This window comes from Carassius carassius, chromosome 16 (genome assembly GCF_963082965.1).
Source record: "Carassius carassius chromosome 16, fCarCar2.1, whole genome shotgun sequence".
NCBI classification, from domain to species: domain Eukaryota; kingdom Metazoa; phylum Chordata; class Actinopteri; order Cypriniformes; family Cyprinidae; genus Carassius; species Carassius carassius.
In genome coordinates this window covers 2,198,795-2,224,404 of record NC_081770.1, presented here as the reverse complement: position 1 = coordinate 2,224,404, position 25,610 = coordinate 2,198,795, and the positions used below count along the sequence as shown (strand labels likewise).

The 25,610-nt window shown below is 35.0% G+C and overlaps 1 protein-coding gene across 1 annotated transcript; it reads left to right on the top strand.

The window, feature by feature from the left end:
• The first annotated feature begins 902 nt into the window (after positions 1 to 902).
• On the top strand, positions 903 to 23,129 carry LOC132159292 (NLR family CARD domain-containing protein 3-like). Its single transcript, XM_059568817.1, has 11 exons — positions 903 to 909; positions 3,043 to 3,066; positions 3,245 to 3,351; positions 11,757 to 11,809; positions 12,664 to 12,771; positions 12,979 to 13,063; positions 13,327 to 13,522; positions 13,615 to 15,496; positions 18,946 to 19,116; positions 20,331 to 20,504; positions 23,045 to 23,129. The coding sequence occupies exons 1-11, from the start codon at positions 903 to 905 to the stop codon at positions 23,127 to 23,129; spliced, it is 2,892 nt and encodes a 963-aa protein (XP_059424800.1).
• The last annotated feature ends 2,481 nt before the right edge of the window (positions 23,130 to 25,610 follow it).

The following is a 25,610-nucleotide window of genomic DNA, read 5'->3' as shown; positions in this document are numbered from 1 at the left end:
TAAATAAAAAAAATAAGTTTAGGGTCAAAAAAAAAAAAAAGTGCTTCCCGGCAAAGAAATAATAATAATAAAAACATAAAAATACTAAACTGTTAATACTGGCTATTGTAATATCAGAATCAGGTAAGATTACTCGCGTTCATTTATGCATAATGTTTTAATTACAGATGTACCTTTATGACAATTAAACATGGGTTTAGTCTACTATTAAAACAAAAAAGTTAAACTAAAGAAACCACACATTAACATGGTTTTGCTATACTAGCTGTTTAGTATTTATTGTGTATTAATAGTAATGTTAATCAATCCGAATGACTAAATGCAATGCACGCATACAGAGCGCGTGATCTCTGTGACGCACAGATGCACAAAACAGACTCTCCCTCCTCTGTAATAAACACAGAGATGTTAGTCCCGTCCGAATCGGTACATGAAAATCTCAGACGTCAGGTGGTAAGAATAAAAACTCAAACGAAGTTTAGAAAACTAGTCCCGTCCGAATAGGGCTTTAGTGAACTACAGTGTGACTTTGCCTATTTTAGTTTAATTATTCAATTTAATCTAATTAATGGTAGAAACGTAGTTTGTGTACCATGTTACATCATGTATCGTTGCTCTTAGTATGTTAGGGGGCTACCTTTAACTTCAAATATTACGTTTACCATTAAATATTAACATTTGTTAACGTATTAACAAGAGTCTATTGAATAATATAAAACGAATGCTGTTTGACTGGAATTATAGAAGAGACACGTGCAACACTATCCATATTTTTGTGTTTCATTTTTCAGGTGATATAACAATTGAGCAAACAGTTCTTTTAAGAACTACTCTTCTATCGCTGCCTTCTGCTTTCTTTCTCTTATTTATGTCTTCACCTTTTGTGTACCTGACCATCGGTTATGACCGGTAAGAAGCCATTACATTTCCAAAATCTTACTAACTTGAGTGAATTTGAACAGAACATGCAAACACTTATCCATGGGAAAATGTTATTCAACTTCTGATCTGTTCTACCTTTTCTATGTGAGTTTGTTTTGCTAATTTTGAAGTAGGTGAACCACTTTCTTTTGGAATAGATGAGGTCTATTCTGGGACAGGCAGTTGTCCCTACTGTACAGCTGGGGTGTTGTCAAATCCTGAACACTTTCAGGCAAAACATTTAAAGTATGCCATATATTTTGAGGATAATGGCATCCGTAAGCATTGTACAAACCACACATGCATTTTACACGTGTGTTCATGTTGACTGTAAATTAAAATGTATTAACTTTCTCTTGTCTTTCTAGAAAAATATTGCATTCCTTGCTTTTGTTTGAGTTCCCGACAAAGTAAGAGTTGCCATTGGCATTGCCCTAAGTGTCAGCACATCTTGTGTCGTGCCCCTGACTTTAAAAAGCACCTTCATAATCATGGTATGTGTAATGTAATTAGTTAAATTGTATTTGTTTTGATCATCCATGTTAAGATTAACTCCCCTCATCATTTTGTGTTGTTTACAGATTTTGCAGTTACAGACAAAGTTACCAACAGGCCAGATAGTATGTACTTTTGATAGTGGTATTTATCAATGTTTAATATGTATTGGTCTACATATTGTCTTTACATATTTAAATATTTCCCCTCAGAAGGGCCCTCTGAAAACCCTAAGGCAAGGCAAGTGCCGCAATAAAATGAGAAGCTGTGTGCAAAGGTACTTGAGCATGTGGTGGCTGTTTCAAGAGAAACCACCTCCTTTCTCGTCTGGACTCGCAGTGAGTGACAGAAAAACATGACTTGCATTTCACATGCTTCTACATGTTTATTAGTGTGAGTTTTTGTTTTTTATAGAATCATATTGCCCTTGGACGTTTTTTGAAAACAATGGAAGATCATGCCAACATCACTGTTCCACACAAGCTGATTCGAAAGGCATTTTCTCATTTCTCTTATAGCTATTTATGTGTCAGATGCGGTCACAGCCCTCCCATTTTGATTGCAGATGGAAACTGGAAAATTGCTTTCGATTTAGCAGGTAAAACAGAGTGAGGGTGTATTGTGTCAATTTTGTTTTGTGAATGCAGATAATGACTAGTCTTTATTTGCTTGGTTGTATATTAGCACATCTGTTTAGGCGACCCAACTTGGACAACATCAGCCAGGAAGACACTCAAGTTAATGTGAGGCCAAATGGGAGACAATTGAGCAGAAAATGATTGCTTCTGGGTTCTGTGAGGGTAAGAGCTGTTTTGGGGGTGAAGTGGGGTTACCCATAGCTAAAATCTTAAATCCATAAATGGACGTTTATTTTCCTTTTTTGCATTTTAGGAAACTCGCTTGCCAATCCTTATGCATGTCCCTTGACCTACACTGCCTTTACTCCATGGCTGGGTAATTGCTCTAGGAGAAGTGAAATTGTTCCAGAGACTGAAGTGTTCAAGGGTCTTTCTCAGAAAGATCGTGCATTCACCTCAAGCTGTGACTTGGAGATGGATGAAGATACAATTTTACAAGTGCTGGGGTCCAAAACCGTATGTACATTACATTATTCTGCTAATGATGCTTTCTTTTAACATTTTGTTTGTTTATTGACCGTGACCTTTTATGTTTAGCCAAAGAGAGAAGATTTGGTGAAAGCCTGCAATGCCCTTGGAGTATCACATGTAGGTAGTACGACTGACTTAATAAACAGACTTGAGGAGCTACTGCTTTACAAGGATTGGTACCCCAAGATGTTCATCAAGCTTCAGAAAGCTGGTAGTAAGACATTGTGGTTATTTGTTTAATAGTATTTAATTACTATTCCTTTTTTCAGCCACATGATGGCCGGCTTTGTTAACAAAAGGATTAATGACAAATACACCCAAACTTTGAAGATGCGAGCGACGCAATCAGTCCACATTGGCCTACATGGGAAACTGACATTCAGGAGTGAAGGTAGTTGTTTTAGTGTTTAGTGCCTTTCATAAAGTCATCCCAATGCCTTTTAAACTGTCTATAAAGACTAGCCATAGACAACTGTTGTCGTATACTAATTACATGTCTTTGTTTTGCTCTCTACAGGCAGTACCACAGCAGTTCCAGAAGGTCAAGCTGACTTGAATTGCTTTGTAATTGTAAATCTCCAGCTTTAGTCTTAAGCTTCTTACTCATTATTTGGCAGCCAGTAAGAATAGTGCAATGTTTTAACACAAACCATGAAAGCATGAATTGTTTTTATATTTTCCTTCTAATCAACATTATTCCAAACACCTGTATTTTGTAGTTTCAACAAGTTCCCGAGAGCCTGACACTGACTGCTGGGGACGGACAGATATACGTGCCAGGAAGGAGATCCCAGATTTCCAGTTGCAAAACCAGCCAAACCCACTGGTATGTTTTCACAAGGAAAATAATCAACTCTCATGTCTTGAACAAAGCAGAAAAAATAATACTAGATTAGTTATAAATATGAATCTGAATATTAAAGCCTTTATTGACCATCTAATTCTTGATGTTTTGTCTTTTTATTATTAATTATTTTTTAGTTGGATCATGTTTTGGATGAGACCCAATCACCAGAAGAGATCATGGGTGCAGTGGGTGCCACAGTGTTGAAAAGACTGGATTTGATGTCTTTAGGATTGAACCAGGAAGTGGAGGCAACAGTTAGTGGATATTTTTGTTACACAACTTTTATTTTAATATATTTTTAGTAGCTTATGATCTTTTTTTTTTTTTTCTAACCTAAAACATTGTGATCCTTATGCAATAGGTGGTGAATTGTTGCCTTTCTCAATTATCCATAATTTCTGCACAAAAGGTAATACAGGTATCATTAACAAACCTGTTTAGCAGTAACTAAAATTACATAATATTTGTGCTTTTGTGATAAGTTGTAAAAAGTTTTTTTTGTTATTTTTTTTTTTTTTTTTTTTACCAGGGCAAGGATGTTCATGCTGTCAGTTCATATGTAGTGGCCACTTGGCGACCACCTTTAAATCGTGACCCGTTTCTGTCCCTGCCTGTAAGTGCTTTTAGAAACTTAACTAAATGTAGTTTCATTTTAATGCACCGCTTTAATGTTCTCATCACTTAAAGGTGACGTATGTAATTCTCTACAGAAACATTTTGTTATGCTGGTTGCAAGTCTCCTTGTATACTGATAGCATTCACTAAGTGTCTAAATATAATTTTATAGATGTATTTAGTCTGTGGGAAACTTATGTTTATGTTGTGTCTCCAACAGGCTGATGCTTCCTCAAAAGACTGCATCATTTTTCCTCTGTGCAAGTCAAGTCACTCGACCCTGTGTGTAAGTTGTGCTTTGGTTGTTGTCTTCAAATAATGGTGTGTGTTTTAATTTTGGAAATGTCTTTTTTTAAAATTATCCTTTTCATCCAAGGGTTTGTCTGACTTTTGGTGATCATAATATGGCTTATTTCCCCCCTCTTTCTCTAGATAAAGGTTGTATACGTAACTAAATAACTTTTATTGTAGAAACTTTGTGTATTCTACAGGTTTTGCTGCCGAAACTTAAAAGGCTACACATCCTTGACTCCACTGACCCTAGTGGTTATGGAGATACTGACTGTGTATCCATGTTCAGGTTTACACACTGTATAATTCTGTTCCATGAAGTTTCATGGGGAATAAAACTGTTCTGTGTTCCAGTGAAGCTCGAAGCATGTGAATGCAAAATACTTACAGAATTGAATGGAACTGTTCATCGTTCCGTGACTTTTAGGCCTGGTTTCACAGACAGGGCTTGGATTAAGCCAGGATTAGGCTGTGGTTAAATTAGAACATTTTAAGTATCTTTTACAAACGTGTCTTAGAAAAAACATTACTGGTGTGCATCTTGAGACAAAAGCATGGCACTGACATATTTTAAGATATGCTTTGTTAAAACGGCACAAACATGCATTTTAGTCTGGAACTAGCTTAAGCCTTGACTGTGAACCCATGCGTTGAAGTTGTAAATATTAGTCCAGTGGTTCAGTTCAACATTTTGTTCTCTGGCTTTAGATAGCTTTAAAAAAAATAACTAGTAGCACATTCAATATGACAGAAGTAGAGACTGAAAGTCTTTATCCTCACTAACTATTATAGTAGCTTTATGGCAAATGCCTTCTAAATGTGTGAAGTATTACCTGCTCCCATAGGATGCACATTCTGTTTTTGGGAGGTTAGGCTGTGATGTTTGGAAATTGCAGTAATTGTTTGCTTTGTTTATAATAGCCAATAGTTGCCAGATGCTTCCTGTTGGATATTCTTCTTCACGTGGTCCTGGAGGAGGGTGATGTTGCGTTATTAAATCTGTCTTTGGTTTGTTCCAGATTCAGAAGTCTGGTGGATACGGACTCCTTTCGAAAGAGGGCACACTTCTGCTGGCTTGACAGTATGTATTTTCTTTTACATATTTGATTTAAAGACATTTTAAAATGGTGCCATCCCATTCAATTTGTCTGACATGTCTGAATGTTTATCTTTTGTAATGTTGTTTTATTATGCTCCTCATCTCAATATACAGGTGTAACTAAATGGAGAACAAAGTCTGAGTCATTCCAGGAATTTGACAGAATGTACACACTGCAGCCCTGTAGACACTGCAATGAGGTTTACAACAACTGCTTACCAGGCGTGCACATTATGCATGAAACTGTGATCACTGCTAGGTTGATGGTAAAATGCAATAGGAATAATCATTCATATGGCTGTGCATGCTTGTCTACTGTTAAGGTAATTTATGTCTCACTTTTCTTCTGAATCCTCTAGGCTATGTTGGAAGAGGAAAACGAGGAGAGATGCAAGGCTTTTACTCTGGAAACACCCATCCAGGGTTTTGCAGTGATTGGTGCATGATGCTGGAGGAGGAATAACTCTGTATAACTCCTCAGTTCTGTTCTGAAGGTCTTGTAAATACCTCAGGATTGTTGTTTGTGATTCTGAGTAACTTTTGTCTGACAAACTAAGTCTGTCACAAATGTAATGGATACTTTCTTTATGTGTGTATGTATTATCTTTTGGTCATTTATTCAGGTCTCTGTGTGTGTGTGTGTGTGTGTGTGACTTGTATAATAAATATACAACATACACCTAGTAGTAAGTGTCTCTCATATAAATACAAATGTATCTAGGTGGTTGTATGCATATCTTTCATTATTTCACACAAACATTGATGCACACGCATATGCATTCATAGATAAATATTCAGCTGGAATTTAACGTTTAGCCAAATCATATTTTTCTGTTTATATTTGAGTCACATAATTTTGACATTTATACTTATTTAAATGAGTATTAGAAATTATTATAATTATTAATTTGTCTTGCTGCCGCTGGAAACCTCCTCCGGTTTCCGGTTTTTAGCGACAGCTGACTTCCGGTTTATCAGTTATCAGTAATGATGCTCCAGATGATCTTGTAGATAGAGAACCTGTAAGATTAACTCCACATTCGAGATTCAGAAGTACTGCATACATCTGTGAACAACCAGCAATTATAGATGTTTGGCGTTTTCTAAACCCTGATATTAACGAATTGACCTGGAGCAATGTTAGTAGATCCTCTCAGTCTAGAATTGATCTATGGCTTATATCTCCCTCTTGTCTGCAATTTGTGGCAGAATCATCACATAATTATGCTCCATTTTCTGATCATAAATTAATCTCAATCCATTTAGCAGGAACAAAACAACAAAATGGGAATATACGTGGTTATTGGAAACTAAATAATAATTTATTAAAAGATAAGGAGTTTTGTGATTTAGTCAAATAAAAAAACAGCAGAAAGTATATTTGATATTTGATGTGAATCACATACAAAAATGGGAATGTTTCAAATTTTAAATTAGAGAAATAGCAATTAAACGAAGTAAAGCAATTAAAAAAAGAATATAGCAAAAGAAATAAGCATTATGAATAATTTAAATATTTTAATGATGAATAATAATCTTTCAGAGGAAGAAGAAACTATAATGAAAAAATTAAAAGAGGAAATAGATGATATGTATATTGATATTGATAAAGGAGCTTTTTTTAAAATAAAGATCGATCTTGATAAAGATCGCGAGCAAAGTGGCTAGAGCAAGGAGAAAAAAAATGAGTTATTTCTTTGCTTTAGAGAAACGAAATCACAAGAGAAATAATTGAACTTCTCTTAAAATTGATAATAACATCACCTCTGATTCTTTAAACATTTCAAGATATGTCGGTACATTTTATAGCAATATATATAAGTCTAATACTCAATTCATTGAGTGTGATAAAGTCATCGAATCAGTTAAAGCATTTACACCAACTATATCTGAACAGTTTAAGGTAAATTGTGATCGTCCCATTACTAAATCAGAAATGTCAGAGGCTGTTAGTTCAATGAAAAAAGGTAAATCACCAGGTAATGATGGGCTTTCAGTCGAATTTTATTTGCATTTTTGGGAAGTGATTGAAAATCCTTTATTTGATTTATTTAAAGAATGTATCTTAAAAAAGGAAATGTCTTCGAGCATGAAGCAAGGTTTAATACGTCTTCTCCCTAAGCCTGATAAAGATCATTTATTGATAGAAAATTGGAGACCTATTACACTCTTAAATATTGACTACAACATTTTATCATTAATTTTCGCTAAAAGATTAAAGAGTTGTTCATGAGATAATGCGTGAAACACAAACAGGTTTTATGTCTAAACGTCACATTAGCTCCAATATAAGACTTGTTCTAGATCTGCTGGATTATTCTGATAACATCAGTACTGATGCACTGATAGTATTTCTTGATTTTTATAAAGCATTTGATACGGCAGAACACTATTTTTTATTTAAAGCACTTCAGATTTTTGATTTCGGACAAAATGTTATATCTATCGTTGAAATGCTTTATAAAAACATTGATAGTTCTGTGATATTATATCCAAACACCACCAAAAGATTCCCTGTACTGAGATCAGTTCGCCATTTTTGTTCCTGCTGGTGGTTGAATTACTGTCATTACATATTAAACATAGTCCTATTATTAAGGGATTGTCTGTTTTTGGTAAGGAAATTAGAGTAAGTCAACTAGCGGATGATACAGCTCTCTTTTTGAATGACAAACATCAAATTGATCAATTCTCTGCTGCTTCGGGTTTAATGCTTAACAAATCTAAATGTGAAATCCTATGCCTGTATCAGACTGAAGAGGAAAACATTTTTCATTTACCTGTTAAGAAATGTGTCAAATATTTAGGTATTCATATCTGCAAGGATCACAAGGAACGTCAACAACTACATTTTTTACCTAAATTGAAGAAATCTAAAACAATTTTAAATGTATGGCTTCAAAGAGATATTTCTATTTTAGGAAGGATTCTTTTGACGAAAGCAGAAGGGATTTCAAGATTAGTTTATCCTGCTCTCTCTCTTAATGTTCATGATTCAATATGTAAATATATAAATACCATATTTACAAATTTTGTGTGGGAAAACAGACACCGTCACCTTAAAAAAGCGGTGCTCTCTGCTTCGAAGGATGAAGGCGGATTTGAACTTTTGGACTTTGGTGACCTAAATTATAGCTTTAAGGTGAAATGGTTGAAGGAATGTTTAAGAGCACCTGCATCATTATGGTATTTTATCCCCAACAACATTTTTAATAGTGCAGGAGGCCTAAAATTTGTATTGAAATGTAACTACAATATTACAAGACTGCCGCTAAAACTATCCCAATGTTATCAACAAGCTCTTTTGGCTTGGAAGCTTTGTCGTCCTCACAACTGGAATAATGAATGCATTACTAAAGGGAACAAGTCAGAAATGGATCGATAGAGATGTTATATTTTTAAAAGATCTTTTTGATGGTAATAATCAATTATTTAAGTATGAATCTTTTCTCAGAGAGAAGGCATTTCCAATAACATTCAAAGAATATAACTCTGTTTTCAAGTCTATACCTGATGGCATACTAGAACTGATGAAAAGTTATAAAAAACAAAAGGAAGTTTCTGCTTTAAATACTTCTCTTTATATAAACGGTATGGATATTATGAGTAGCAATTGTACTAATAAGCATATCAAAAAGTGCTTTTTAAATGTTAAGAAAATAACAGCTCGTGGAAATATTTTTCTGTAATTCTCATTTTTCTGAGATTAATTGGCAGAAGGCGTGTCTTGTTCCTTTTAGATTTTGTATCACAAATAAAGTCGGGGAATTACATTTGACAATATTACTCAATATATATCCCACAGATTAGTTTATTTCAATATTCAAACCTATTGATAATTTTTGTAGTTTTTGTAAGACTGAACAGGAATCTTTATCTCATCTCTTTTATGGTTGTTCATTTTGTATTACATTTTGGAAAAATGTTGAAAGTTGTGTGGCATTTCAAACAAAACATACAATAACGCTTTATTAATAAACAGATTATTACATTTTGATTGTAGTGATAGAAGTTTATGTAATATTGTAAATCTCGTTATTTTACTAGGTTAATTCCATATCCATAAAGCCATTTTCCAAATCAACACCATGTTTTACATTTTTCCAAATTGAAACTGATATATATTTTGAGTCTCTTAAATTGGTAAAAAATAAAAAAGCTATATCAGTAATTGATATATACTCAAAACTTTAGATAGAATTTCCTCTTATTTTTTGGTTGTAAGTCTTTTTTTTCTGTGTAATATCTGTTTACGAACTGTGATGAATATATGTTTGTAATTTGAATGATTGTGATGTTTGTATGATTGTTAATTGAATTCTAATAAAAAAACAAGGTTGAAATGCTGGCTAGATCTGCTAAGAGCCGAACATGAACCAGCGCTCGCTGCGGTTTGGGAGTCTGGCACTTTAACAAGCGAGCGATCAACAAGCTTTTAAACTTTTAAACACTCTCTCACTTACTAGGGATTATTACCAATTATTATTACAATTATCTGCACAGAATAAGGTTTATATCATTTAAAATCCCTCTTGGGCCGCCACAGGAGTGATAGCGGGCCGTAGTTTGGACAGCCCTGGTTTAAAGCCTAATTTCATGGAATTCAACATTATGAATTATTATAATCTATATTCTCTTTTTTTGATTCTGTTACATCAACAGACTTCAGCAAAGGACACGATCAGCTATTGTGACATTTGCAGCTATCACAACAGCATTTATTTATTAATCTGTGATGAACCGTGTTTCATATAAAAGACAAAACCAGAACATATATATAAACAAATTAAGTTAAACTCAATTAATTGCTTCTTTCACTTTTTTAATATTTTGAATTTTATGTTTTTTGTTTGTTTATATAAATATATTTATGTGCCTGTATATTAATGAGAGAAAATATAAATAATAATCTATTTATTTATTTATTTATTATTTCAGCTCAAGTATCAGAGCATCATGAAGAAGATAAATCTGCAGAGACAGAGTTTACTGAAGGACAGAGAGAACATGAAGATCTAGAACCCTGCAGAACCAAACACACTGAAGAACAAACAGTAGATCTACGACGATTTTCAAGAGCTACTTAAGTTACGATGCTTTTGGGAAACAGACCGTAATATTAAGATCAGTCGTACGATCGTTTTTACGAAGCTTTTAGGAAACACAGCTCTGGTAAGTGTTTATTCTTGATCCTTCATCAATGAGGCTGAAAAACCATTAGTTTAAAAAGCAGTTCATCAGATTTCGTGTTTGTAGTAGACAAAAATTTAAATAAACCGATAAATATTATAGACGAGACTTTCTATGATCAGGACACAAAACAAATCCTGAAACTCTGTTGTCTTTTTCTTGTTTTGATCAAATGGTCAGTGAAAGGAGGATTGATAATCAATAAACATTAGAAACTCAAACTAAATATGATCTGAGATCTTTTTTATATTTATTTTATTTCTTGTTCACTTTTTTGTACTGTAGAAAGCATTCAAATGATGTCACTTCCTGGCTGTTTCTATTTAAAAAAAATGTTTAGTTTTTAAAAGGAGGAGAAAGAATGAAAGTAAATCGTGTCATAACAGTGTTGAGTGAACAATATTGTGCAGCTAATTAGTTATTAATTGTGTATTAAGTTTTAATATAATTGATTAAACTATTGTACATATATACTGGAAACCTGTGCCTGCCTGGATCAGAAAAATGTGTTCTTCTTCCCTGAGAACAGACTACTCAAATAACAAATACATACAAATCTCTGCATGTGGGACATTTACAATAAACATGATAGATAACAGTCCAGGAAGAGTGAAAATAATAATGCAGTGTTTAAATGTATTAGGTGTAATATCCGGTCTCCAGTACAGCAGGTGGCAGTAACTGTTCAGCTCGCTCGAGATCCTCCAGTAAAACCCACGAAGAAGAAGAAAACGAAAGTAACTGCAGAAAACACGCAGATCACAAGAGAAAGCGTTGCTCGGTGGATTTGATGTCATGTCCTAGAAAACATTCTTCATTTTCAAGCTTAAAGCACAGAAAAATTAGCGTTTCAAATACTTATAAATTCTCTTCTTAGTGGAGAAGACTGCAAGTAAGTTTTCAGAAAGGGGTTTTATTGAAAACGAATGTGTTTCTGAAGGTTTCTCCGTATTTCCGCTTCTGTTGTATGCTGTTGTTCTTGTGATGCGAAATCGAAAGTGTTTTTAAACCAGCCATTTCTCATTAAGATCATCTGGTTATTCTACATGGCAGTGCATTAGTTTGTAACTCGCTTTATTTTATATAGTTGCTGCTATCTGAACATATTTCTTGATCTCATTAACCTCATCATCTCCAGGTCACACTGAACAGCAGATTGTTGTCTCAAGCCAGTGCTGATCAATGACAGTTTAGCTGCAGTCTGTCAGAGAAGAGAGGAAAGATGAGTCTCTCACAGAAACAGAGGTAAGACTGAGTCTGCTTTCAGACAATCATTTTAAACACTGCTGCACTTTCAGAGGATTGCTGGAAAAAACACAACCTTAACAAACTCTGTTTTATATTTACAAATGATTTGCACAACTTCAGAGCTTCATAACTTCCTAATTAAAAAAAATAAATAAATACATAAAAATATTAAAAAAGTAGCCAATAGATGATAAATATCTGAGAACTGGAAATCAAAATTGTAATTTTACAATCACTCTTCAGCACTGGATATGCACTTTGTAAATTACTTCACGTTAGTGATTTTGGTTTTTAGGTAAGTTAAACTAAATTATTTTTCAGACATTAAAAATGACTCTTAATTTAAAGGGTCATATGATGCTTTTTATTCCTGTAGAAAAGTTTCTCTTCTCTCTTTGTGTCATTAGTGTAAGATCAGGCTCACATGTGTCTGTGAAGAGTGACCGGTCAAAGGGTGGTGAAAGACCGACCTTCAGTGAGAAAAAAACATCTATCAAAAGGTATTTATTATCTTTGACATTATAATGTTGTGTTGGCTTATTTCTCCACTAAGATGCTTGTGATAGAAATGAATGAAATAAAACAATAATTCACCGATTTCCTCTTTATTGAACTCAGTCTGGAGCTTCTTTCCAGTAACACAATCACACAAGCAGACACAAGGAGGTATAAATTAACCATGGAAAATAGATCATGCAGCCAAACATGAATATGTCTTTCCATCTATTCATAGTCATAGATGGACAAATGCATGTCTATACTGTGCTTCATGACCATCCTCAACAGTGAAGCTCTTTAAATGAGACTGAAGGAGCTCCTGTAGTAAAGTGTTTTGTTCTTTGTGTCATTATGGTAAGATCAGACTCACATGTGTCCAGCTCTGTGTCTGTGAAGAGTGACCGGTCAAAGGGAGAACCACCGGGATTCAGTGAAGAAACACCATCACGAACCAAACGGTATTTGATCTGTTTCTTATTTTTCTTTAAACATAGACTGTGTCAGAAAGTGTGTCAGTGAATAATTATCATAAAACTACTTGTAGTCCATAAATTTATCACTTATTTATTGTTTTTCTCTTTGCTAAAATGTTTAAAATATATTTTGGTCATGTATATTTTTTCCCCTAAAAATGCAGTATTTTGATTTATTTTATTTACGATCAGGCTTCAGTATAAAACATTAGATCCAGATTTACAGTCTCACAGGAACCGCAAGAATTTTACAGACAGTCTCCTGCAGATCTTCCAGGTAATAAAACACATTTTCAGAAATATTTAATAATTATAATAAACAAATATGCATTGAATATTTGTTATGCTGTGACAGAACTTTTATTTCTATTTTTTTCTTCTAAAGAACCCATAAAATAAGAACAAAACCATATTTTCATTAATATTTACAGCTAATTAAAGTCTCAACTTTATTTTTTATGAATATTTTTCATTAATGAATAAATAATTTTGACCTAATGAGATAATTTTTCTCTCATTCATTTTTGTCTTTCTTTGTAGGATCTTGAGAGCAAAATAATAAAATTTCTAAAGAAAGAACTGGAAAAGTTTAAGAAAATATTACAAACAGAGGACTTGCAGTACTTTGTGAAGGACTTTAATGAGAACAGATGCAGTATGAAAGAAGCAGCTCTTGATCTCACACTCTACTTCCTGAGAGAGATGAAGCAAGATGAAGCTGCTGATACTCTAGAAGGTAAGAGACTCATAATCATCTGTCAGACTGTCACTTATAAATGTAGAGAGAAAATAAGATTAAACAATTTCTGTATTTTTGTTTCTGTTTAGATGAGCTGGTCTTCATTCATCAGCTAAAGTGTAGCCTAAAGAAGAAGTATCAATGTGTGTTTGAAGGAATTGCAAAGCAAGGAGACTCTACACTTCTGAAGAACATCTACACAGATCTCTATATCACTCAGGGTTGTAGTGAACAGGTCAATACTGAACATGAGGTGAGACAGATTGAAGTTGCTTCCAGACGTCATGAATCACAGGAGATACAGGTTGAGTGCAAACATTTGTTTGAAGCACCTGAACAAGACGAGCAGATCAGAACTGTACTGACAAAAGGAGTTGCTGGCATCGGAAAATCAGTCTCTGTGCAGAAGTTTGTTCTGGATTGGGCCGAAGGAAAAGAAAATCAAGATATCAGCTTCATATTCCCCCTTCCATTTAGAGAGATGAACTTAAAGGAGCAAGAAAAACTAAGTTTGATGGACCTTATAACTCAGTTTTTCCCAGAGACAAAAGGACTGAACCTTACGAGAAGAAATCAATTCAAAGTCTTGTTCATTCTTGATGGATTGGATGAATGTCGTCTTCCTGTAAACTTTAAGGATAATGAGACGTGGTCTGATGTTTCATCACCAGCCTCTCTGGATGTTCTCCTGACGAACCTCATCAAGGGAAATCTGCTTCCTTCTGCTCTCATCTGGATCACCAGCAGACCAGCAGCTGCCAGTAAGATTCCTCCTGACTGTATCGACCAGCTGACAGAGATACGAGGATTCAATGATGCACAAAAGGAGGAGTACTTCAGAAAAAGATTCACGGATGAGAATCAGGCCAAAGAAATCATTGATCATGTTAAACAATCAAAGAGTCTCTTTATCATGTGCCACATCCCAGTCTTCTGCTGGATTTCAGCCACTGTTCTCCAGAACATTTTAGAGGAGAAAAGAAATAATGTTGTGAAAAACAATCAGACTGATGATGTCTCCAAAACACTGCATGAGTCAAATACTGAAGACACTCCTAAGACTCTGACACAAATGTACACACACTTCCTCAGATTTCAGATCCAGCAGAGCAGACGAAAGTATGATGGAGAACATACACCAGATGTTTCCTGGGATAAAGATGCCATCTTTTCACTGGGGAAACTGGCATTTGATCAGCTGGAAAGAAACAATGTGATCTTCTATGACACAGATCTGGAAGCCTGTGGTATTGACGTCTATAAGGCATCAGTGTACTCAGGCATGTGTACCCAGATCTTTAAAGAGGAAACAGGGATCACTCTTGGTACCATGTACTGCTTCGTTCACTTGAGCATTCAAGAGTTTATTGCAGCCCTTTATGCACATCTGTTTCTAGACATCAACAAGAAATATGTGTTTGATCAAGACTCTACAGGACAGGGGAAAAAAAGTGGCAGTGTTATTCTGGACCATTTCCTTCAGGTCCTTCTTGGACAATCCAAAAAAAACATAATTGATTTGCTCAAGACTGCAGTGGACAAGGCACTAGAGAGTGATAATGGACACCTGGATCTTTTTCTTCGCTTCCTCCTTGGTTTGTCTCTCCAGTCCAATCAGAGACTCTTTCAGGGTCTGTTGACACATGTAGCAGACAATGACCAGAGCAAAGAGGAAATAGTTCAGTACATCAAGCAGAAATTAGAGTCTAATCTGTCTCCAGAGAGATCCATCAATCTGTTCTACTGTCTGAATGAACTGAACGACCAAACTCTGGTGAAAGACATTCAGACCCACCTTAGCAAAGGAAGTCTCTCATCTGCTGATCTTTCACCTGCCCAGTGGTCTGCTTTGGTCTTTGTGTTGTTGACATCAGAGGAGGAGCTGGAGGAGTTTGAGCTTCAGAAATTCAAGAAATCAGACGAGTGTCTCATTAGATTATCAGCGGTCATCAAAACCTGCAAAAGAGCTCTGTAAGTTAATATATTTTGTCATGTTTTGTTCTCATCTTAAAATTACATTAATCTACACTGATACATAGCAGGCTTGGACACTGCTGATTTAGTGAGTGAGTGACATGACATACAGCCAATTATGGTAACCCATACTCAGAGTTTGTGCTCTGCATTTAACCCATCCAAAGTGCACACACACAGCAGTGAACACACACACACACACACACTTTTATTATTTAATAATATTACTATTATTATATGTAGCTTTTTTGCTCACATTTTTGGTCAGTTTTCTCTTTGATAATTTGCGGATGCCGAAAATTCAGTGCATACCTACCTACATCCCCTCCTTGTTTACAAATCCAAAGCAAGTCCATACATCCGCATTTAAATGCAGAAGGGGCTTTCCTGATAACTTTCTGCGATGGCGTCATCTTTATTTTACTAACTTGCTGCATGCTGAAGGCGACCCAGCTGACCTCACCAGAAAACTCAACACAACCGTCTAGTGGATTGTCTAGAAATTGATTTTATTATTCTACCAAATAGTGTACTAAAAGATTGATACTTGGCATCCGTGTATCAATACAGTATTGCCGTGGAAAATATTGCGATACTATACTTAGTTGTAGTACACTATCGTTTATTGACGTTAACCTAATGCTGCGTTCCAGACAGACAACTTGGATATACTAATTATAACACAATACAATAGTGTATTATATTATAGTCTTTAATAATATACTTTACATAATAATATATAACATACTTTATATATTTATATGTAATGTTAGGTAAAAAAAAGTTAGCCTAAATACACTGTAAGTCGCTTTGAAAGCTGTAGTGTGGAGTCAGACACGCTAGGATCCAATTGCAGTAGAGCTGAAACAACTAATCGATTTAATCGATTAAAATCGATTATTAAAATAGTTGTCAACTAATTTAATCATCGTTTAGTTGCTAAATAACTTTTATTTGCCATAAGTCGCTCATTTCGTGCATATTTTAAATCTGTGGTGACCTCAGTGTGGCAGTAATGAGCCACCGCAGGTTTTACTCAGCCAGTACAGCAGGAGAAGTAGCGAATAGCCAATAGCTGGCCTCGTTTTATGTCACGTGCTTCCCAAACAGTTCTCTGCAGCATTCAGCTTGGTGGAGACAGACGGCAGTGGAGTAAGCTCAAGAAAGAAAAAGAAAAAAGCGGAAGATAAAACTAATCGAACGAAGTCATCCAAAGTGTGGGAGTACTTTACTTTGAGCCTTCAAAAAAAAAAAAAGAGTAACCTGTAAACTTTGCACTACTGAATTGACTTTTATATTTTCAGATTCTCCAGTACAATGTTGTTTGCAAATGTTTAGCTTTACAAACATGTTCTGTGATCAGTTTGTCGTTTACCAGTTCATAATTCAGTCTTGCAGCCTAATTATGACTGAATGAGAGAGGTAAATGTTTAAATGTATTTGAAATGCACTGATCTTTTTCACACAGCAAGTTTTTTGTCTGTCCAATTTTTTTCATATTTTTTCAATACTTTTTTTTTCTGATGGATTTTACTTTAAAATGTGAGTTCCATTCAGGTTTCATGCCATTGGCACTTTATTCGAATGATTGTTTACAATTTCACAGCATAAGCTATGAAGCTGTTTCCCAGGTATAAAATGCAATGTACTACAATTTTATTCTGTTTTATTCTTATTCTTAGTGAAAATATGTTCTGAAAGATTCCTTAATAAGCTTTGTTTCGGGATGTTAAACTACTTTAGGAGCCCTAAGGATGGCCATGGTGAAAACTTTATTTGAAATCTCCTTGTGAAATTTGCTAGAGTACGTATGGGTCAGTGTTTTGATTGCAGAAGAGTTCGACAAAGGATTACTAGCACATAATAAAACACAACTCCAGGTATTTTTTGATGAGGATATGACAATGCAAAATTGTTAAAATCTCTGAAAAGTCTGTTGAATGATAAAGACCATTTATTAATAAGTTACTTGGGGAAAAAATGGGCAAAACTAAAATAGAGGTACATAAACCGATTAATCGTAAAAAAAAATCGACAGATTAATTACCAAAATAATCGTTAGTTGCAGCCCTAAATTGCAGTATTAATTTATAGAGTGGTCAGACAGGCAGAAATCAGAAACAGCATCAAGAGTGTCCAGGGATATCCAGAAATCAGTAACAATACCAGACAAAGGTCGGGGCAGGTGGCAGAGAATCAGTTGGTATACATAATCCGAAGTCAAACAAGGAAGGAACAAAAACTAGGAAAACGCTCAGAAATGCCTGACAGAACTAAACAAGACTTCGCAATGTGAGTGATGTTTCACTGATAGGAAACAGGTGTGGTTCAATAATGAGTTCCTAGGCAGGGGTTTATGGGAAATGTAGTCCAGGGTGTACTGTGTCGTGTGAAAATCTGTGGTGAATAAACAGATGTGCAGTGACCGGATCATGACAAAAGTGTCTGCTAAATGCATACATTTATTTAAATGTATTTATTCATATACAGTAGAGAGAGAGAGAGAGAGACGTTATTTCCGGGTCCAATACACAGCTAGTTTTCGTGCACTTCAGCAAGTCATTGACATATTTTTCCCCAGTCTTTGAAGCATTTCCTACATCTTTTATTTTTTTCAGCCATTTACTTTAAATGTGTATTTCTATTTTTTCAGCCCTTTTTAATTATTTCATTTATTATAAATTTAAAAAAAAATAAAGACGAGTCATAAGGTGTACAATAAAATCCTTATATTATAATCACATTGCACTTGAATCAAGTTAAAGGTGTAATCTGCCGATTGTCCTGCAGGTGACTGATTAAATCTGTCTTCTTACGATGCACTTAGGGCTTAACGATTACTCCAGAGCACTCGTAGATCTACATTATTTTCAAGTGCTACTTAAGTTACGATGCTTTTGGGAAACAGACAGTGATATTAAGATCAGTCGTACGATTATTTTTACAAACTTCTTAGGCTTACAAAGCTTTTGAGAACCCTGACCCTGTTTAGTTAGCTACAGAAGAAGCACATCATGTTATTATAAAACACATTGTTCCATAGTTATTTCTACTCCAATATGCAGTTCAACTTCTACAACTTCTGCTATAAAGGAGATGTACTCTTGCATATCCTCAATGCATAAATGATTAACCTCCAGATTCTACACCTCAAGACACTCATCCAGAAAATAGAGCAGCACTTTGAAATGTATAACTCATTGCCATTAATGATATAAACCTGTTATTAATTTACATATTTTATTAAGTAGGAAATTTGAATCAATGCAATCTTAATATATATGCAGTATTTACTGTTCATCTAAAAATAATTGGTATATATATATATATATATATATATATATATATATATATATATATATATATATATATATATATATATATATATATATTTACAATTGTATTACATGTATCTAACTCTGTGATTTGATTTATTTCTCTTGTAGGTTAAATGATTGTGGTTTAACAGACAAAAGCTGTCCAGCTCTGGCTTCAGTTCTTGGATCAGATACCAATCTGAAAGAGCTGAACATGAACAATAATAATCTGCAGGATTATGGAGTTAAAATGCTCTGCACTGGATTGAAAAATATTAATTGCAAATTAGAGATACTCAGGTAAGTTTTGTGTACAGTATAATATTAAATACTGAAATATAATACAATATTGTATTGTGTTATAGTTATTATATACAAGCTGTCTTTCTGCAACACAGCATTAGGTTAACGTTAATAAACAATAGTTTACTCCAATTAAGAGCCATTCTATAAGATGACATTTCAGTACTTGAAAAACGGACAGCGACTCCTAAGTAGCACTTAAAGCACAGCTACATGCAACTGTGTTTATTGCATTGTTACGAAACGCACGTGAAACAATAACGAACGATTACAAAATTACTCGTAGAAAACGCTCTTAAGCTCTAAAGTCAGGAAACCCGGCCCAGGACTGTACAATTAATCAAAATAAACTATAAATTGTGATATGGGGTAATGCAGTTATCAAATCCCAAAAGGCTGCATTTTAAGTTAGAAGAGCAGAAGTTATAATTGGCTGTTAAATAAAATAAAAAAGGCAGTTGAACAAGTTATTTTGAGTTCATAACATAAATTTAAAAGGTTCACCTAGTTTTGTGTTCATGTAATTTCCAACATTGTTTGGCAGACAATGTTAACAGATTTCACCAGATGTATACAACAAAGTGTTTATAAACCTGTTATGAACTAAACACAGAAATTTAGAGGTCACTGTTCAGTTTTCCACCAAAATAAAAGCCTGATGGCCTAACATTTGAAAGTAAATAAATTGAGACATAATAATTACAATAATTAATCTATCATTCAATCCTTCAAAATTGAAATCCTTCTTCAAGCCGCTTGTTCAAATACATTTTATGACTCATCCCTGAACCAAGCAGAAGTATATTTGGATGATGTACTTTGGGATGTCTGTCCTGCAGGAAAGTCCATTGATCTGTGTCTCTAGGAAACTTTTAATGTCTTGGAAATCTTCTTATAGTCTTATACTTTCTAAAGTAATACAGTTATTTATTCTCTATAGCTTTTGCTAGATCTCTGTTGACTTTGCCATTTTTGCTACAATCTCTGAGGGGTTGAGTAATTTTGATTAACTGTAGGTTATAATTGTGGAAAATTAAAATTGCATTTGTTGTAGTTTCAGTTCACCAATATATAACTTTACCCAGCTTTACTGTGAAAAGAGTCCATTCAGGCCAAAAATCCTGTAGTGCATCTTTTTATTTTCTTCACTCTAGAACATGTGCTTGTGTGACAATCTGTGTTATAATGAAGAATAACATATTTTCTAATAGACTTTCAGACTGCAGTATCAGTGAAGAAGGTTATAAAGCTCTGTCTTCAGCTCTGAGATCAAACCCTTCACACCTGATAGAGCTGGATCTCACAGGAAATGATCCTGGAGAATCAGGAGTGAAGCTGCTCAGTGATTTACTACAGGATCCAAACTGTCAACTCAACACACTGAGGTGAGACCTGATGAAATAATGCTAAATAAGTTATACACGTGAATTATTTATATTATATATAAATATTAGTGTATTATTTCTCTAAATTATTAAGGTATACAATTTATTGCATCAAAAATGTTCAAAATGATCAAACATGAAAGATGAGATTCTGCAGCTTCTGTTGTTTTGATGATAAATGTCAGCACAGTTTAGTTGTGTTAAAAGTTACAGCTTAATCAGACATTTTGGTTTATTAGATGTGCTGGTGTTCAGTATTTCAGTGCCTCGATAGTTAACTTATGATTGTGAAAAATATTCAGTGTGAGGAGTTATCCTGATTGTTTAAAAGTTACTGAATGCACTGTACATTAATTTCCATCAAGCTCAGATTCACAACACTGTAGATCACTGATCTAGAATAGAGAACTGGATTACTAATGATTCAACAATGATTTAAATGGTGGTTAAATTATTATTCATTTAGCATACAACATTTTACATGGAAACAATAGCTAATGCTAGTAAACCTATTTGCGCGATTTTGGAGAGTCTGAAATAGAGGTCTTCACGGGTCCAAAAGTTTGTGCCAGAATCCGAAAGAGATCCGTAATGTACTACACTGAACCGACCCGGACCAGTCTATTATTTCAAAAGCTGGACCTGAACCCACCTGGAAGACAAAGCCCCGACTGGACCCGATTGTAACATATTCCACCTTAAATTGCTATTGCAAGCCAATAAATCTGTTGCGAAAAATAAAACTTTTTGTCTTACCTAATTTAAGGAGCCATAATCTCTCTTCTTTGTACCTGACTGCCTGTGATGCATTACAATCCTCCGACAAGAAAGTTATCCATGTTATTCCGCTCGTTATTCCAAGTCCAAGCTCAATCCACTCATTATTTCAGCTTCAAAAGTCCACTTGATGTCACTGTGACGGATGACAAATGCAACTGTGCACATGTACATTCTGACTCGAGTTAACTTGCATAATAACTTAGACTGTTTGCCCTTTTGAACTATAATAACGATCGCTCGTTCAGTGCTATGGCCGCTCTGTCTATCATCTCTGTGCTCTCTGCTCTGCTTCGAGTCTGAATCTGACCACTAAAACTTTGATTAAACAGTTCATTTATATTATTATAAAAAAGGGAGAAAATGTAAAGCGCAGTTTGGCTGTCTAACATCGGAGAGAGAGAGAGAGAGAGAGAGAGAGAGAGAGAGAGAGAGAGAGAGAGAGAGAGAGATTGCTTTTTTTTTTTTGGCTCACACTTTTCTTTTCCTAATTTTACAAGTGGCAAGTTACAAAAAAACAAGCAGTGTCTGATCACAGCCGGGTGTTCCCCGAGTCTGATGATCGCACGGGCATTACACACAATGTTAAATGGACACGAGGTAATAGATTCGGACCCGACCTGGACCCGGCTGATCATTTAAAATATAGACCCGAACCCGTTCGGGTCGACGGGTCTCGGGTACACTGTGAAGACCTCTAGTCTGAAATAGATGTTGCTCAATCAGGACATTAAAATTATACACACCATAATTTATTCAGAGAATAACTGAATACAGACAGTACATACATGAAATTAAGCTATAATATATATAAAATATAAATTAAGCTTTTCATTTTAGTAAAGAACAATATTTTCAGAAGCTATTGTATTATTCATTGTATATTCAAATCAATTTCTGATACTAATAGGTTCATATTTAATAATTCCTTAATAATTACGTAAATAAAGAAATGGGCTATATTTTGTGTTGGATCAAGTTACCTGTGTCATCAGTGCTGAGCACTGATTTTAGGTCAGCGGTTTGCATGTGACTCAATGGTGCTCTCTGCTGGTAGGGAATAGTAAGACGGCTGATCGAACACTTCTGTGGCTTCACTGCCTTTTGGCAGTTTAGAATGTGATGAGTGATCCAGTCATATATAGATCAGTGCTGTAGATCTACTACAGTAGATATATTACAGGCCACAAACATGTGATGTGTGTCAGGAGAGGATCAGTGATACACACACACACACACACACCTGTCTGACCCCTGCAGAATTACATCAGATAAATAAAACTATCCAGAGATGGTCTGAACCCATGGCACCTAATAACAAAAGAGATGTAACAAAAAAACTCTTGGCCACTAGGGGCAGCTATAATTAGTACATGCCATTACTTAAACCAAATAAAACTTCATGCACATTTAACACAGTGTTTGGTGAATTCTGCTTGATAATAATAGGAAGAGCCGGCATCAAAAGATCAACTAAATATATCTCTATGAATGCTTAGCTGTCACAAGCTAGTTATCTCTTTGCTAACTTTCCTCATCTCCTGCTTAAAAGCCAGAACGATCTTCAGATTTTTGAGAATCATGATCTAGTGAGCTTCTGCCCCTGAGTTTCTTTTAAATTTACTTTTATCTTGCACATTGAATTGATTCCAGCTTCATCTTCTCTTCTGCAGGTTTTTGGGTCCTGCTGCAGATGAAGGCTGTCAGTATGTGACTGGAATTGTGGGTAAAAACCCGTTACTCCTGAGTGAGCTGAATCTAAGTGGACGTGAACTAGGAGACACAGGAGTGAATCAGATCTCTGCTCTACTGCAGGATAAACTCTGTACACTCAACACACTGAAGTGAGTATCTTACATCATTTCACATGTTACATGACTAGTAATGTTATAGTCGTCTGTTTTAATTCTCATTAGAGTCTGACTCCACGTTATAAAGCTTGGAAGATCCAGGACATTTTTAATATAACTCTGATTATATTTGTCTGAAAGAAGAAATTCATATACATCTAGGATGTCTTGAGGGTGAGTAAATCATGGAGTAATTTTCATTTTTGTGTGAACTATACCTTTAAGTGCACAGGGGTTGGAGAAAATATCCAGTATTTTATTAATGTGTTTACCATCGTTTGCCTTTAATACAGCTTAGAATAGATTCATACAACTTTTGAATAGACTTTCAATTAAATTCTGTCTCTAACTTCTGCTGTGACTGCTGAATGTGTTCATGTTTACTGACTACAAACTGAGGATTGAAGACTAATTAAAACAAATTATATGCGTGTATGTGTATGCATGTTTCTATATTTAAATGTAATTTCATAAAGGCAGTCTGGTTTCCACTGTCACTTCTGGGTCTTCCTCTGGGACAACGGCCAGGGTTTTTTGGCCGACTGGGTCTCTGAGTTTAGGTTAGAGGAGGTTATGAATGAAGCTGGAGTTTCTCTGCGTCTGGAGAGCATCAGTGCCGAGGATCATTTCATAAAGTTAAAGACATTAATAATAACAGCTCAGAAGTCACTTTCAGACAGCAGCGAGTGTTTGAAATAACTTCTGTTTGAGATCTGATGTGGATTATGATCACCGTACAAGGCTGAAATATTTATAAGAGATAAAGACTATGCACACTAGCCATTAACATTACCATAGTAAACATGGTGAGACCGCTTGAAGAAATCAGAGTCAGCTTCTCATTCAGACGATCACAATAGTGTATTATTTAGTGTAGTGTATAGTAACATGTTTTATCGGTCCTAACTCATCTACGCTCCATGTAAATCTTTAACAAAGCATGCAAACAAACGTCTGCTTTTATCATGTTTGTTTTGTGATCGCGCTGGTTCCAGTGACTTATCTATTATTAGTTTTCTGATAACTTCTTTGTTGGTGAAATGATGGAGTTGTGCGCCGTTGTTCCAGAGAGGTGTGTAAAGGGTGTTTTAATGAAGCGCTGAGGAGTTTCTGACCCGACGGTGGAAACACAGAGTGATTCTGGGCTCGGTGCTACAAGTCTGAATAATTATGAGACACTGACACGTCATCGAAGTATTAGTCCTTTACCACGTCACAAACTCATCAGAGTAGTTCTGTGCTGCTGTATCAGAACATATTCATAGTGTTTATTGATGCTTCATATCATCTCTCTGTCATCAAACACCAGATTAATGAATGTGTAACACAACTGAACAGAACCGGTCCAGACTGGGCTTTATTCTGTGCAGGCATTGCTTCTTCAGTCTGACCTGTTTCAGAGAAATATTACTGTACTTCACATCTACACACACAGACAAACCTACAGTTTTATTTAGATGTGCAAAGTTGAATCTGTGAAGCAAAGCTGATCAAGTCACTGGACAGAGCAGAGCGAATGCATTTACGTTGTAGTGATGTGCAGACCAGAATCAGTTTAAACACAAATACACAGCAGTCAGGACTTTTATTTTAGACAATATGATCCGTTTTAGACAAAAGATGAAATAAGAATTATATGACAGAAATAAAAAGATATGAAAGATTTTAACACCTTTCACACAAGGTTGTTAGGAATTAACACTTCATTGTATTTCTATCAAGAATCAGCACAAATTGTACATAAATCACGAGAAGTGTCAATTATTTGATTAAATGAACAACTTATTTGTTTTTCTGTTTTGAAGATAAAATTATCCAAAGGTGTTCAGACTCTCTTCATCTGTTTTTTGTTTTATCAAGACATTGTGACTTTATTAAATAGTTTTCTTCTCTCTATCTCTCAATGTAGATTAAGATGGTGTGGTTTGACAGATGAAGGTTGTTCTGCTGTGACTTCATGAACATAACGTGTCTGATTCATTGTGTTTTCTCTTTCTGTCTTCAGTCTGTGTGGATGCAGTATTACAGAGAAACAGTGTCTAATCCTGACTTCAGCTCTGAAATCAAACCCATCACACCTGAGAGAACTGAACCTGAGCAGGAATGAACTACTAGGAGACTCTGGAGTGAAACACCTCAGTGATCTACTGATGAACACACAATTCAAGCTGGAGAAACTAGAGTTAGTATCATTATACTCTACAGCAGTTACAGTCAGATTGATTTATCAGGATACATAATTATTTCCAAAAATGAATGTACCCTTGTGATCTTTAATGAAAATAACTATCACTTTCCCTCATAAACACATCTCTTCTCTCGTCTGATGATGTGAAGGAGGGAAAACCTGTCAGTCACATGAGATCACAGCAATACATTTACATTTACATTTATTCATTTAGCAGACACTTTTATCCAAAGCGACTTACAGATGAAGACAGTGGAAGCGATCAAAAACAACAAAAAGAGCAATGATATA